Source organism: Talaromyces proteolyticus (assembly GCF_021365285.1).
Source record: "Talaromyces proteolyticus strain PMI_201 chromosome Unknown BGW36scaffold_1, whole genome shotgun sequence".
In the NCBI taxonomy this organism is placed as follows: Eukaryota; Fungi; Ascomycota; class Eurotiomycetes; order Eurotiales; family Trichocomaceae; genus Talaromyces; species Talaromyces proteolyticus.
Window position 1 is genome coordinate 2,930,534 of NW_025764277.1, and position 14,648 is coordinate 2,945,181.

The 14,648-nt window shown below is 44.1% G+C and overlaps 4 protein-coding genes across 4 annotated transcripts; 2 read left to right on the top strand and 2 right to left on the bottom strand.

The window, feature by feature from the left end:
- Positions 1-1,171: 1,171 nt before the first annotated feature.
- Positions 1,172-2,606, bottom strand: BGW36DRAFT_422261 (uncharacterized protein; the record flags this gene model as incomplete). The annotated part of the gene is made up of 3 exons (XM_046219676.1): positions 1,172-1,529; positions 1,585-2,084; positions 2,145-2,606. The coding sequence occupies 3 exons, from the start codon at positions 2,604-2,606 to the stop codon at positions 1,172-1,174; spliced, it is 1,320 nt and encodes a 439-aa protein (XP_046078342.1).
- Positions 2,607-3,109: 503 nt separating this feature from the next.
- Positions 3,110-3,987, bottom strand: BGW36DRAFT_17372 (uncharacterized protein). Its single transcript, XM_046209667.1, has one exon. It carries the CDS (start codon positions 3,819-3,821, stop codon positions 3,270-3,272), a length of 552 nt encoding a protein of 183 aa, XP_046078343.1. The 5' UTR covers positions 3,822-3,987; the 3' UTR covers positions 3,110-3,269.
- Positions 3,988-4,573: 586 nt separating this feature from the next.
- Positions 4,574-7,813, top strand: BGW36DRAFT_311410 (putative stress activated MAP kinase interacting protein). The gene is made up of 3 exons (XM_046212476.1): positions 4,574-4,893; positions 4,950-5,441; positions 5,494-7,813. Exons 1-3 carry the CDS (start codon positions 4,871-4,873, stop codon positions 7,484-7,486), a joined length of 2,508 nt encoding a protein of 835 aa, XP_046078344.1. The 5' UTR covers positions 4,574-4,870; the 3' UTR covers positions 7,487-7,813.
- Positions 7,814-12,651: 4,838 nt separating this feature from the next.
- Positions 12,652-14,208, top strand: BGW36DRAFT_286441 (kinase-like domain-containing protein; the record flags this gene model as incomplete). Its single annotated transcript, XM_046210417.1, has 4 exons — positions 12,652-13,380; positions 13,446-13,699; positions 13,748-14,122; positions 14,181-14,208. The coding sequence occupies 4 exons, from the start codon at positions 12,652-12,654 to the stop codon at positions 14,206-14,208; spliced, it is 1,386 nt and encodes a 461-aa protein (XP_046078345.1).
- Between the last annotated feature and the right edge of the window lie 440 nt (positions 14,209-14,648).

Here is a 14,648-nt window from a genome sequence, read left to right on the forward strand (position 1 = left end):
CCATTCCAATTTTAAAGACACAAATCTGTTTCAGAGCCACCACCGCCAAAACAACTCTATCCTGAGGCTTCATTAGAATTTACCAGCAATCTCATCCAACCCGAATTGGTTGTTTAAGTTGTAGATTATGTTAAAATTTTTATTAAATTTATTAATGCCAGCACCACTCTACCGTTTGCTTTTTTGGGCTTTTTCATTTTGCCTGGTACACCTGGTAAGCTCAACCGTTTGATCTTCTCTGAAAAAGTAATTCAGATCGCGCGCAACCGCCTCAACAAGCAACATGTGCCGACAATGCGAGAGGCATTTTCTTTCAAATGACTCCATAAGAAACTCTTAAGTCAGAGATCTGGACTTTTACCATGTGAGGCGTCTTCTTCTATAACTCTTGATCAGACAGCTCTGTCATGCTTTTTGGGCTCAAGTCACTAAAACACCATTCTACGTCCAAGATCAATCAGCCTAATGAAATTCCTCCAGGAAAAGGCATAATTTTTACAGTCTTGATTACTTTCTCTGCTGATCGGGACTTTACAGAAGAGCACTCTGTTGTATGACAACAATTTCAATCAGCACTCACCCATGGATACCATTGGAAGTCTGACAGACTGTGGAACAATCGAGATTTCGGAAGAAATTTTCTTATGGTCTAGGAAATTGCATCTCCGGGCTCATTGCAACAAGATTGTGTGGTATAGGTAGGAACAGGACAGTTGCATATTGACTGACCGTTATGCAGTCCGCTTTAGGATTCCAAGAAACGACCAATAATACCAGTGCTGTGAATTACTGGCTTGTTTACAATAGCTAATCAGGCAACAGAAGTCCTCTAGGATGATTACATGAAGTAGTTGACGAGGGCTTACTGTGGCAAAGTGAAGATTATTCCTACTACACCTTTCCCTATTTGTCCAAGTTATAGGGTTGCTTTCTGAACTTCTGTGGTATTGAATTTAAATTCTAATTCTTAAGTTGCGTTGTATTCAGATAAAAAAAGCGAACCTACGTTTGCTGTGGAAGATGCCTTCTTTGCGAAGCTAGAAATGCAGATAAGGTGATGTGGCATCACAGACATCCGCCGAAATGAGAGCAAGGATAATAATATCTTCAAAACGGCCTGTCTGGGAACTCCTTGGTATTAACAGTCGTAAGCAAGATCTGCGTTTTTATTTTATTTATATTTCTTGTGAAAATCGATGACCGCACTCTCTACCTTACTAGCGAAGTCACTCAGATCAGATGCAGTAATTTTCGCAAGGCGTCTAAACTCAAAAAGCGGAGCTGCTTGTGAGCTGTCAAGAAGATTTTCCAGTGCCTTTCCCAGGCCCCCGACCTGGCTGTTCCGAACTTCATCAACTTCGGTCAGCCTGTCCGGCGAAATCCCAGCCTGAATACTGTCCATCCAGTCCTTTACCGAAGCGCTGTCCTGTTTGCCTTTGTCATCCATAACAAGTGTAAAGCTCTGTTTATCCATTTGGCCATTCGGCGTCGGACTCTCAACGGTTCCTGAGCAGTAGTGAGAATCGAGGCTAGTAAATAAGCATAATCATCATCCAAAGCTGACGCGGGCCCTTGTCCACTTACTCAACATCATTCTCGTTACTTTTATAGCAGGCAAGGACTTTCACAATCTCGTAGAGGTCACCCTTAACTCGTGACTTGACCAGCTTGAATATGGTAGAGAATTCAGTCCGAGGCATGATTGACATAAGGGCCTTAGGACCCGATTCGTCAAGTTTATCGGCCGCTTTAGCGTATGTCATAATTATTGAGAAGAAACCTAACACATCTTCCTGAATATCATTCGATGACATGCCATTGGGATTAGACTGGAAGAATTTCTTGGTCACCATAACCATATTTTGGTTGGCGTGTGTTGGCTTCGGCAACAGGATCGAGCCTGTTCGCTGACCAAAGAGTTCGTAAATGGCTTGAAGTGGCATAGGGGCAGTGACTTGCGGCGACCATTGGATTGTCGCAACTTCACCCGCAGTACCTCCACCAAAAATAGTCCAAGGGTTGCAAAGATTGCCGGTAATGGATACTTTGTTGTCAGTCATATCAGCAAACGGGTTCCATGAAATCTAAAGAAGTCGATGTGTCAACAAGTACACGTATATGAGTGACGAGAAATTCATCCTCACGATATCATCTGCAACAGCCTTCGCAGCTGCCTCCGCAGTGCTAGCTCCAATCTTAATCTGTGTACCATCCAAAATATACTCCGCCGAAAGCACCCCTATATCCAAAAAATCTGCAGTTAGCTTCCAGTTTATTCCACTCCGTCCATTGACCATTTTCCCCTTTGCCTGGTGCGTGTCCTCGTAATTACAATGATCTGATTGGAATCGGATTGACGAAGTTTCGAATTCAAAGCCTAAACCTGCCGATTCGTCGGTTGTTGGCCCATCCTGGATAGCGTTCAATGGTAGACCGTCACAATCTTCGTCTCCGTCACTACCGTAAATGCAGGACAAACAAGAGCCACGTGGACCAATTCCAGAGGATGTGTCATCCAAAGGCTGAGCTACAATGGTGGTTGATAGATATAGGAGGAACGGAAGCAAAGGAAATGTTTTCTTAGGAAAAGGCGTAAAAAGATGCATTAAGGGCCAAACACAAATCGATTTTTCCTAGGAAATAATTGACTTTGGGAGTGGTATATAGAGCCACAGCTACATTTTTGAACGCATCAAGAATACATAATGTACAGATATGTACAGATATGTAACTATGGTCATATACAGGGGTCCAACCGCCTGCCAAGAAATAAATTACTTATAAATGTATTATTATAAAACTATATCTATATATATATTTATATAATTATTGTCTATAGTATAATCAAATCAGATCAAATCTTGGTAGCCTATGATAGGTAGATCATGCATAGATAGGTTTTAGCGACGTCTAATTCTTTATCAGAAACATGAGATGTTACTATTAACAGATCTGTCTCCACCTATACCCCGAACAAAGCGATACCTTGTCTGTGAACAGTGGTCATAAGACCTCACCAGCACCCGAATAAATGGCAGAGATTACATCCGATTATCATTATTAGACGCTCAAAATCAGCGCCGATCTTAGATTTGGGAACACGGAATTGGTGAATTCCTATATTACTCCTCGACACCCAGCTTTGGCTGCAACCTCTTAGTATGATTTCAACTGTACTCTTAAGGACACCAGATGTATTGAGGATCCGAGCAATTTAAATTCTGAGAGTATGAAGATACGATCGGATACTACGGCAGAATATTTACCAGTCATAGATGCCCTTCCGGGCTGGGGACGACTACTTTTCGGCCAAGCTGCCTAAAATCGTCGTGGGTCGGAGGATATACCCTCGTCATCAAATTGTCGGGCTTGAGCGAACCATTCCAATGTATAAACTTATATGATAAGGAGTAGTCAAATGGCCAATAATCCTCATACTCAGCTCTTTCTTCGCATATCTGATCTTTGACTTCTTGGAGGGCAGCTTTGCAATCATCGTATCGGTCGTGTTCAATAAAGCCTTTGTCTGGCCATAAATCGCCCATTCTCTCCTTGGCCACCGCAAAAAGCTCAGTTCCCACTACCGCACGATAGCTATCCAGCTTAATGCGCTCGATATCGGTTTCCGAAAAGTCGAACGGGAATAGGATGTCGCTAGTGACGGCAGCTAAGTCCCCCCACGTGTCTTTCAGATAAACATGAAGCGATTGGAAGTGTGCTTCGCCATATTCGAACATGCGGCGCGCAAGAAAGATCAGCCCGTATGCTGCTGTTTTTCGAAATTCGATGACTTCATACAGGTCTGCGTTTTTAGCTTGCATGAGTTACCGCCATCCAATAAACATGTTTTGGGCGGAATACTGGCGTAAAGCCGCGGCCTTTCTTCTACTGCCGCGACACTTGCGAACCTGTTCAAGTCGAATCTGATCTCTCGCTTTCGAATATTCTCCGTCTCATCTACAATAAAGCGGCCCCTCGTGAATTTAAGAACTTACCGTTAGAATTCCAGTCTGATACAGGTGAGTAATACGTGGAATTGAGTGCAGATGGGCATGTTGCCTGCCTGAAAAGAGCCCATGCTGGCGGGGCAACGATATTAGGATAGCGTCGGAGCTTTCAGTATTGAGCTGCAGCGTCGCTTCGGCTTAGTAGAATGTGTTACGATAGGCGCGTGGATGGGTGTCGGCACATATTTCATGAAAAACAATGGCCCGGATGCCTACCGTCAGGAAAGCATGTAATACTCGACCATGCTAGCATAGCTGCATATTGTGGAGAAGGTCAAGAGGTACCGATAAGACGGATTCAGGAGGAGCTGAAGAGCTGCCTTGCTGCTATCCGAGAGAGGGAGACAAAGCCAGCACGTGACTAGTGTGGTGCTTAATCTTCCACGAGGGCGACCAGCAAGCAAAAGATTTAGATGTATAACCTAAAAAATTAAGAATACTAAGATATCGCAATATCACTATATTACCAGGAATTTGAATCAGCTATACTAATGTATAACGACTTACAGTCTGACACTATATGTTGTCGTTAAGTTTGGCGCATACGGTGGAGCTAACCTCCGCTCAGCCACTGCCGATGAACAGTAACACTGCAGTTATCCATACTCATTAGCATTGTCTTTCTGTTATACGCTGCTCTACGCTCTCTTTCTCTTCTACCTAGGCTGGTCCTACCCTGATATTACCGGACCCCTTGCCAGGTCTTACGCAACAGGTATCTTGGCGTGGCTTGCTTCTATGGTGACCGCAGCCTCTCCAGGCCCTTCGATTGAAAGATAACGAACTACGATCTAACAACGTCACACAAGGGATTGAGGTGACTTAGGAGATCTGATGAGAAAGCGGCAGGGCCCTACTCCAGAATGTCTCTACTCCAGAATGAAGAGTACGTGAACACTGCTGTTGTTCCACCGCGTGAACCCCGCTGATCAATATCTATAGCTTTACGATTTGGCAGTTACGAACATCCTACCTCTCAATAATCAAAGACGGTATCGGCGACCGACTGATAACAGTCAACGATTCAGTACTCAATACGCCGGGTTTTCGCGCTGCTGGATGGCTGCCGGCCACTACGAATCCGACCGCCCAGGAAAACGGCGATATCATCAAGCGAACATACTCACCACCGATTCCTACCACCGCCACCGTCGCGTCAGAATATTACCGCTTTGCCAGACATAATCATGGTGATCAGAATGAGGATGATCGCTTCAGCATTGGTGACGATGGCGATGAGGACGAGGGCGGGATGGTGACGGGCGGGGGTGGTGGCAGTACTTACGTGTTCGGAGCAAGGATTCACACACGCGGCGGCCGAAAGAATCGACGACGAGATCGCCAGCATCGCGATCAGCAAAAACAAGGAGCGGGTGACGATGAAGATAGTAGTGATTTGAGCGACGATAGTGAAGAAGAAGGCGAGGGTGGAAGGTGAGTTGCTCATCGGCATGATTGTGGCGTATATATTGACGTGTTACACTAGAGCTGCCCAACAGATCAAATTCTCCAAAATGCCAGTGCGAGATCGATCAGGGTCGGAGTCAGCTGCGCCCTTGGCAAGTCGGCCATCCGCAAACAATGCGCATCGACGAAGCTCTGTTGGGACTGTTGAGATCACAAAAGGGCGGCCGCGGGGCGATACGGTTACTAGCAGTGACATGTCTGAGGGTGATAATCCTGCCCTCTTTAAACGGCGGCAGATACAGTTTTCTTCGAGGCATGAGGTTATCGAAGAACCGGAAGATGATGTGAATGAGAACAGCGAGTTGAACTCTAGAGATCTCCAGGATCATGACGAAGATTATGCACCTGGATCTGTTGATTCTGTTCTGTCATCAGACTTTGGCGCTACCGCTGGATCAGCTTCATTACTGGCTGGTGTCGAGCTTAACGCTACTCTAGACTCTCCAGCTGTAATGCACAAATTGCCCAATGCAAGCTCTCACGGCGCATCGCCTAAGAAGTTAAAAACAGCGATCCCGGAGTTGCAAGAGTTGCCTCCGCCTCGACCAATTAGCACCTTGCAACCAATTAGCTTGTTGTCGAAAGAGCTGAATGCGCGCAAAGCGGTGCCTAAGAATCCCTTGGAGATGTTTGCGTCATTATGGGGTGCTGAGTCCAACACTGCTCTGAACATCAAGATCTACGCTCCATTTTCTGAAGACCCAGAAGAACCTTTCAACATGCCTATATTCCGAGAATCCCGAGATCACGACCAGCTGCGTCCCGTTACAGTTACAGAAGCCATTGGGCTAGCCTTGTGGAGGTATATGAAAGAGGACCTCAAACCATCTATCGAACCTAATAAGCTGAACGTGAACCGATGGACGTTGCGCATGGTAGAGGATGGGGAAGTTGAATATGATTTCCCTGCCTTGGGTCGAAACCGTCCACTGGAAGATTTTACCTCGAACAACAATCGTTCTGCTGGTATGAGAGGCCGAATGAGAGGAAAGCAGTATGATGAATTCGCGTTGGTTGAGGCGATGGATGCAGAGTTTGCAGAAAACTCTCGACTTTATCCACAATTCAACCCCGAGCCTATTTCTAGGCCCAGCGAAGGCATCCCTACCATTCAAGCTCCTTCTAGCACTACTCCTCCTCAAATCAACAAGCCCGCGCCTTCGGTACCAAGAGCCAATCCGATCCTCGGCCAACCATTCTCTTCGGCATTAAATGACAATACTTTGACACCAGCCGACATGCCCGCGCCGACGTCTCATGCCACACCTCGCTTAGGCGTGCAGAAGACATTAAAAGTCAGATTTGTCAATATCGAAGGCTCGAGCCAAACAACCACTGTCAATACCGCTACTGACAGCTACATTGCGGAGATCCTAGACTCGGTTTGCAAGAGATGGGGACTAGACAAAGCAAACTACCTACTCAAAGTCCAGAACTCCAACACAGTCGCACCACTTGATCGCACCGTAGAAGTCCTCGGCAACGTATCCGAACTCGACGTCGTTCGCCGGCGTTTCGGTGCCGGGGCATCCTTCGCCGGATCCCCTGGAAGCGCGTCCCCCAACGCACCTCTTCAAATCGGCAATGCGAACCTCGTAGCCGCAAAGAAAGGCAAGAGAGGCCATCAAGTCCTCCAACCACTCTCCCAGCCCCAGAAACAGGATCTCGTCGGCGGCTATTACCGGCGCTACTACGTCTACCGCAAACAATCCATGTCCTTCACCGCGTCCAACCAGAAAGTCCTTGTCCTCGACAATGACTACCTGCACATCATGCCCGGCGAAACCGGCAAGGGCGTGTTTGAGACCCCGGGAAAGACGCGCTCGATCAACTTCAACGATATCGTCGGCAGCAAAGTCAGCCGCCGGCACCCAAAGAGTTTCCGCGTCGTGGTTCTTCGCGGAACAGACGGGCATGAGCAGAAGCGCTATGATTTTGAAGCCAGGAATGAGGCCGAGGCTACGGAGATTGTTGGCGAGATTAAGAAGAACATGGAGCATTTTCGGGTTTAGATTCATTCACGTGTACCGCTCTTCTTTTCTTTTGTTTTTTTTTCTTACGTGGTGGCCGGCTGGTCTTATTAGCAATGGGAATGGCGTTTACTAGTCCTGTTACATGCATGATATCTGAAGCTGGGGTTTAACGGCATTTTCGTTGTCCGGAATATCAAGGATACCATTTTTTTTCCTGGTGAATACATCTCTATAAATGACTATAACAAATCAAGTGCGACGCTAAGTGGCTCATTTCCTTTGAGATGCGTTATATCAATTATGAAGTACAAATATAGCCACTTGTATAGCTCGGTGGTAGGATCGGTCATCTGACTGGGAATTGATATGGACACTAGTTGACCACCATCTACACTACTACATATATATTAGTTGCTCAACTCGGTTAACTACTCCTGAGCTTTCATGCTATGGTAGTAGAGCTAGCACATGGATACATGTATTCGAGCTAATACATGCTGTTGAACTTTTAACCACTATACCAAAAATGGCGCAACCCTTATTTAGTAAGGATTTCCATTGGTATCATAGTCGTATATTCTTTCTGACACATACTACCGCCTCGTTGAGAAAAGTCATTGACGTTGTTATTGTTGCTGTTGGATCACACCATGCGCTGATTGGCCGAACATCTCACGAGCCCAGATAGGACTAGCCCTATGAATCTAGAACTATTCTTGCGTGATCTCTCGAGCCCTAATTACTATTCTAGGTCATTACTCAAGCTTAGAATAATATGTTGAAAAAAATGGCATTAATGGAGGCTCTTCCTTTCCAAGTCAAAAATAATGCGTTGCTCCGCAATATTAGATATTGTCGTGAAATGATTGCCTTGCTAGTTGCTTATTCCAAAATTGAAGAAATTGACCAATCAGAATCATTTTACTCTATACGAACAATCCAAACATGCAATTGAAACAGGTCATATCAATCAAGCGGATGATGTACTGAGCAGAATTACAGATGTTCTTACTAGAAATTCACTGTTTGCTGATGTGGTTAGTTCTGACCTCTAATATCAATTTTATATCTGCCGGGCTGTAATTATTTTCACCTGGCACCCACTACAAATTCTGTCTTTACTATATAGTAAAGTATGGAGTCCTTCCTATGTAGGTAATATGCCTGTAGTTGCTACCACGGTAGTTGCTGCAATTACATGCGTTGATCTTTACACGAATTAACGTGCCATTTGGGTCTACGGTGACTGAAGCGTTGGCTCAAGCTAATCCATATTTTATAACTAAAACGCAGTCTAGTTAAGCCTCAGTCGTCAAACTGGCTAAGTCTAGCCACTTGAAAGAGCTAAAATGATGTCAAATCAGATACTAGAAAAATAATAAGAAAGAGTCCTGGAGCTACCTATATAAGGGAGAAATATCCATGGCACAATTCTTGCTTCTTCTAGGACCATATCAACAAGTTCTTCATTTCACTATGAGTTACCAGACCATATTCACAATGAAGCCAGGCTGTTTCACTATACTATAGGTCTTTTCAATAAATATCTTATATCCTTTTATTGAATATTAATAGACCAATCTTTTAATCTTTGTATAGATGTTAATACCCTATCAAGTGCTATTAAAGACTTGAAGCTCCTAGTAAAGGCTTAGGTCTACAATAGAATTAGACATTTTTAACAGAAGTTTTAATCCTCTATACGATAGTTATATCATTATAGATAAGAATAGAATTCTTGTATTAATTAACTATAGACTTATACCTCTTAGTTTTTTAAGACTTAATAGTACCAGAATTTATAATAACTAAAGGATTCAAGACATCTTTCTCAGATTAGAGTAGATTCAAAACAACATTACTTCTCTTATGATGACACAGTATATTCAAATTTAGTCATAAGCTAAACTAGGAGATATTAACTCATAACAAATTTCCAAAACAGAAAAAGATGGTTTTAGTTCAAGAATCAGCTGATGCTATAAACATGTTTACTATTACTTATCTTCCTTAAGCACCTCTCTCTTCAAAACTACCATCATGGAGTCGATCTCTAGTACCCAACTCCTCTTAAGTTCGACCCTGTAAAGCACTGGTGCACCATATCCCAAAGCCCTTAAGTGCAGTGTGGGTGATGGGAGTACAGAACTTTCCTATTTTTGTTTCTAGAAACTGACCTCTCTATAAAAACCCTGTCTAAAGTCCAAGACTATCGCCAAGCTGAAAGAGGTGTAAGAAAACAATACCTTCCTAAATGAAGGACTCAAATCATCTAACCATATTAACATCAACAATCTAAAAACAAATTCTTTCTAGCCCTATATAAATAACACTGTTATCAATAAGCACCCCTCAAATCATAGGCTATGAGTTCTAATAATTATTAGATTTAGTATACATATAACTATTCTTATTTTACCTTCTAAATAATAACTAACTAAACAAACTTTAAAGATCAAAAAAGAATAATAGATACTCTCACCCAGTATAACAGTATTAAAATTATTAGAATACCAATACATCTTAATATACAGAATTCCTTTATGATAACTTTGATACCACTGCTCAGTTTATTTAAGCATATTACTCTTTATCTCTTTTCAAATCTCTAACCAGCAATTTAACCAGGCTGGCTGTTATTAAAGCCATAGCAATCATTGTTACCAACACCCATTTAAAATTTCCAGGATACCAGGGTGTAGTGGAAGCCGTACACAGGAATATTCCAGTATGGACATACACTTCAGTATACACATAACTCTATATATGTATGGCTGGACATAATACTTCAGTCAGCCCTCTCTGAGTTTGGTACTGCTCACACGACCAAGTTGCTATACCTTTTTAGTAATCTGGATTTAAATATTAATATGAGTTATAATGTCATACCTGTCAAATACTCTCTCAATAAGCAAATAAGGGGATTATGGATAGCAATAACTGAAAATACTGATCATTAACTGGATATATCTATTAGCCACAATTTCAGATAACAGTGAACAATTCTTCGACTCTAAGGCTTATCATTAGCAACTCAACTGACCCTGATTCAATTGATTTCTCTGCTTATAAACTATAAACTCAAATCAATGCCATTTTGTTGATAAACAAGAGAACAGCAACATCCACACTAACACCAAGTAGAAGTTCAAAAGCTACATCCACTCATGTTCCTCCAACTAGCGGCACAGTAAATAATCTCCCTAGTTTCATCAGTTAGAGTGTGGTAATGATGATATTAGCTGTATTTTCTAGTTACAGGGCCAATGCGGAATGAGAATCCCCTTCTACGGATTAGAATATTCAATGACATTAATAAAAATCGGAAAATTTGAAGATTATAAGCTAATATATCACTCCATAAAACTGAATAGCAAATGGTGGCTATTTATATCCATCAATTTATATCCTGTGCCTGTAGATATAACAATCCCAACTTACATATATAATTTTAACAAATCCTGTCAATATCTAGACCCCTGGCCCTGTTGTTTATCATCAGGAACTATTAGAGCCCAAATTATTTCAGCTGGAGCAGACTCACTGGGTATACTTGCTGTTATTGCTACAACCTTGTTATAATGAATAATGAGGCGTCAAGAATGGAAGCGAGAATCCTTAATTCCAAGAAGATTATCGTGTGGATGTCATGCCTCAGAATATAGGCTACGACGTTCATACAACATTATAAAGGCTAAACGTTATCAGTCACTTTGTAGTTGGCATGTCAACCCCGAGGCCGGCTTCCTCACGGTACTATTGTGACTGCTAATTGGGATGTGGAAGAGTTGGTGGCGCGCAGAGAGTAGTATGAGAAGACAGATCTAGATACGATCAGACTCGCAAGTTTCCATCGTTGAAGGAACCGGGATAGACGTATGTATAGGTAGGTATTAATAGAAACATCGGTTGACTAACAGTCAAGTCCTCACATACAGTGCGGATGTAAATAGGTGGTGAGTATTATCACCCCCACACCAATTCAGCCTTGTCTAATGTGGTATCAGTAGCAGATTAAGCCCCCAACCCCGGTATTGACAGCTAGCTCAAAAAGATTGGAAAGATGGTCACAGTTGTTAGATTACAGTTGACAATCCCTGAGGTGGGGCGAAATCCCATAAGAATTGAAATTGACGTGGTATTGAATTTTCGATATGAAACAGGGCTATTAGGGTATAAAGAATGAGAATAAAAGGAGTAAACCGGTAGAATTAGTAGGTTAGTAACTAGTAGTACGGGGATATGGCTATTGGCCTTATAAGGTGCAAAAAGGATAAATTGATAAGGATAATAAATCAATTTAAAAGTGGTTGATTTTAATTAGAGTAGCAATCATAAGCACAGTATGTGGCATACAGGACTCTTTGTTCTTGTATCTGCAGCAATTATGATGGCTTAATTAATGGTGACAACCGCCGCATTGTCTGGCTCCTTGTCCACTGCAACGTTGACGCTGCATACAAACTCTAACTGCATTCTTCAGTCTTCACTCATCGTCATTCATGATCTGCCATAATTATTTCTATCACCTGAACAATAACATTAATATTGTCAGAGCCTGATCAATCAGCAGAGCCAGCCATACTATTAGCCCCGCAGACTGGACGCCGCAAACGGGAGGGATTGACGCCCTTTCCCAAGCCTTGGCTGAGACTCTAAGCTGCAGTCTGGCCTCATTGATGCATCAGAATCTCATCTGGTCCTGTGCTGAAAGAGCAGATCATTGTTTAGCAAATAATGAACAGAGGCTGATCGTCCCTTGTCCGTCACAACTGTATCAAGTGTCATCAACAGCATCGCCATCCTTATCGACTGTTGGCTAAAATTGGGTGCTTGAGCCAACCCCGCTTGGTACGTCAGAGGGGGCCCGGCTCGCAAGTCCTGTGGTCATCGACTGCGCTGCACATCCTGCACTGATGCACTACGCATACTAACTAGCTGGACTGACAACAGACTGACAATCTTCTCCCCTCATTGTTGCATCGCATCTCCTCTCCCCTCTCTCCCTCATCCGACCCCAGCAGAGCCGCCAATTGCGGTCGGCAGTAGCAGCTCGCCAAATTACGTTGCGTACCGTCAGCAGGCCTCTTCCTGGCACCTACACCCACGCGTAACCTACACCGGTACACCTCAATTGATCGTATCATCGCCCGATTCTTTTTCAGACTCTCGGCGGTCTGAAAAGAGCTGCTGCCCTTAGCTCCATGCCGACATTAGGAGGATTGCTGAAAAAGAAAAAGACACACTCGACCGGCTCGAGGGACCTGCCCTCGTCATCCGCCGATAACCACAATCACAATAATAACAACAACAAGAATAAACAAACCTCTGACGCCGACCAGCTCCCGGGCCCGTCCGGCAAGGATTCCAGCGACAAAACCGAGTCTTCCAACAAGGGCACGCCGTCCGATACCCCAATGACCTCCACCGCCCATCACTCCCCGCCGCCCCCAAACAACTCAACCCAGCAGTACACCCAGGGCATAGGCAGCATAAACAGCATCATCAACCCGCCGCAGCCGAATCAACAGCAGCAACAACAACATGGCGCCGATTCCGCCGCCATGCAGGCGCTCTCGCAACAGGCGAACCAGTTCCAGATCGCAAAGTCACAGCCGCGCCAGACAAAGGGGAAATATTCACTAGAAGACTTTACGCTACAACGGACGCTGGGCACTGGCAGTTTCGGCCGCGTGCACTTGGTCCAGTCGAGACATAACCATCGCTTCTACGCCGTCAAGGTGTTGAAAAAGGCACAGGTGGTGAAGATGAAGCAGGTCGAACATACCAATGACGAGAGGAGGATGCTGCAGCGCGTCAAACACCCGTTTCTTGTCACGCTATGGGGAACATTCCAGGACTCGAAGAATTTGTACATGGTTATGGACTTTGTGGAAGGAGGGGAGCTGTTTAGCCTGCTCCGTAAGTCACAAGTAAGTTCCCCTCTGGTTGATTGATGAGATGGATTGATTGTTGAGGTTGTTGTTAATTAATACAGAGATTCCCCAACCCCGTCGCCAAATTCTACGCTGCAGAGGTGACGCTTGCCTTGGAATATTTACATGCTCAACACATCATTTACCGGGATCTCAAACCCGAGAACCTGCTGCTGGACCGGCATGGGCATTTGAAAATTACCGATTTCGGATTTGCAAAGGAAGTACCTGATATCACATGGACCCTTTGCGGAACCCCTGATTATCTAGCTCCCGAGGTCGTCTCCTCCAAGGGATATAACAAGTCGGTGGACTGGTAAGTGTCACAGTTTAAAGGAGAGGTAGCATGTCTAATGATTTGTAGGTGGTCATTAGGCATTCTCATTTTCGAGATGCTCTGCGGCTTCACCCCATTTTGGGACAGCGGTTCCCCAGTCAAAATATACGAGAACATTTTGCGCGGAAAAATCAAGTTTCCGCCGTACATGCACCCTGATGCCGTCGACCTGCTCTCACAACTCATCACACCGGACTTAACGAAGCGTCTTGGAAATCTGCACGGAGGTCCCGAGGATGTCAAGAGTCATCCCTGGTTTGCCGAGGTCACGTGGGATCGGCTGTTGAGAAAGGATATCGATGCGCCATATGTGCCTCCGGTCAGAGCTGGACAGGGCGATGCTAGTCAGTTTGACAAGTACCCGGAGGAGAACGAAGCGTATGGTGCTCATGGAGAAGACCCGTAAGTCCCTTGTTTTCCAATACTATACCCTATTTGCGACTGACAACGGACAATCTAGATATCACAACCTTTTCACCGAGTTTTAATCAGCTGGCATTCATGGCAGGATGATTCTAAAATCGACGCCCACAGATCTGATCACGCCGACTTACTACCGTAATGGGGTTCCTGACATTTCCTAGAAGGAAATATGTTCTAAGACTAAATGATAAAACAAGATAAGACATACATTACTCAATGATTCAAGCGTGGATTCCTCAGCCTTTGTATTACTTATATATGCAAGGCTGCAGTTATTGTTATCAACAGCTGAAGGCAAGGGGGTAGATGATGAGTGCAGCAGACGGGTTGGATTGATTATGAAGATGGCTTGGAAATCTAAGGCGGGCTTTGGAATGGTGTCTTCTATTCTTCTGCCTTTGTTGTTTTTTTTTTTTCTTTCTTTTTCTTATCTTTTTGGGTTGAGATATGGAGTTATAGTGTTATTGTATATTCGGCATTTATTTCTTTGGCCTATCTTATCCCA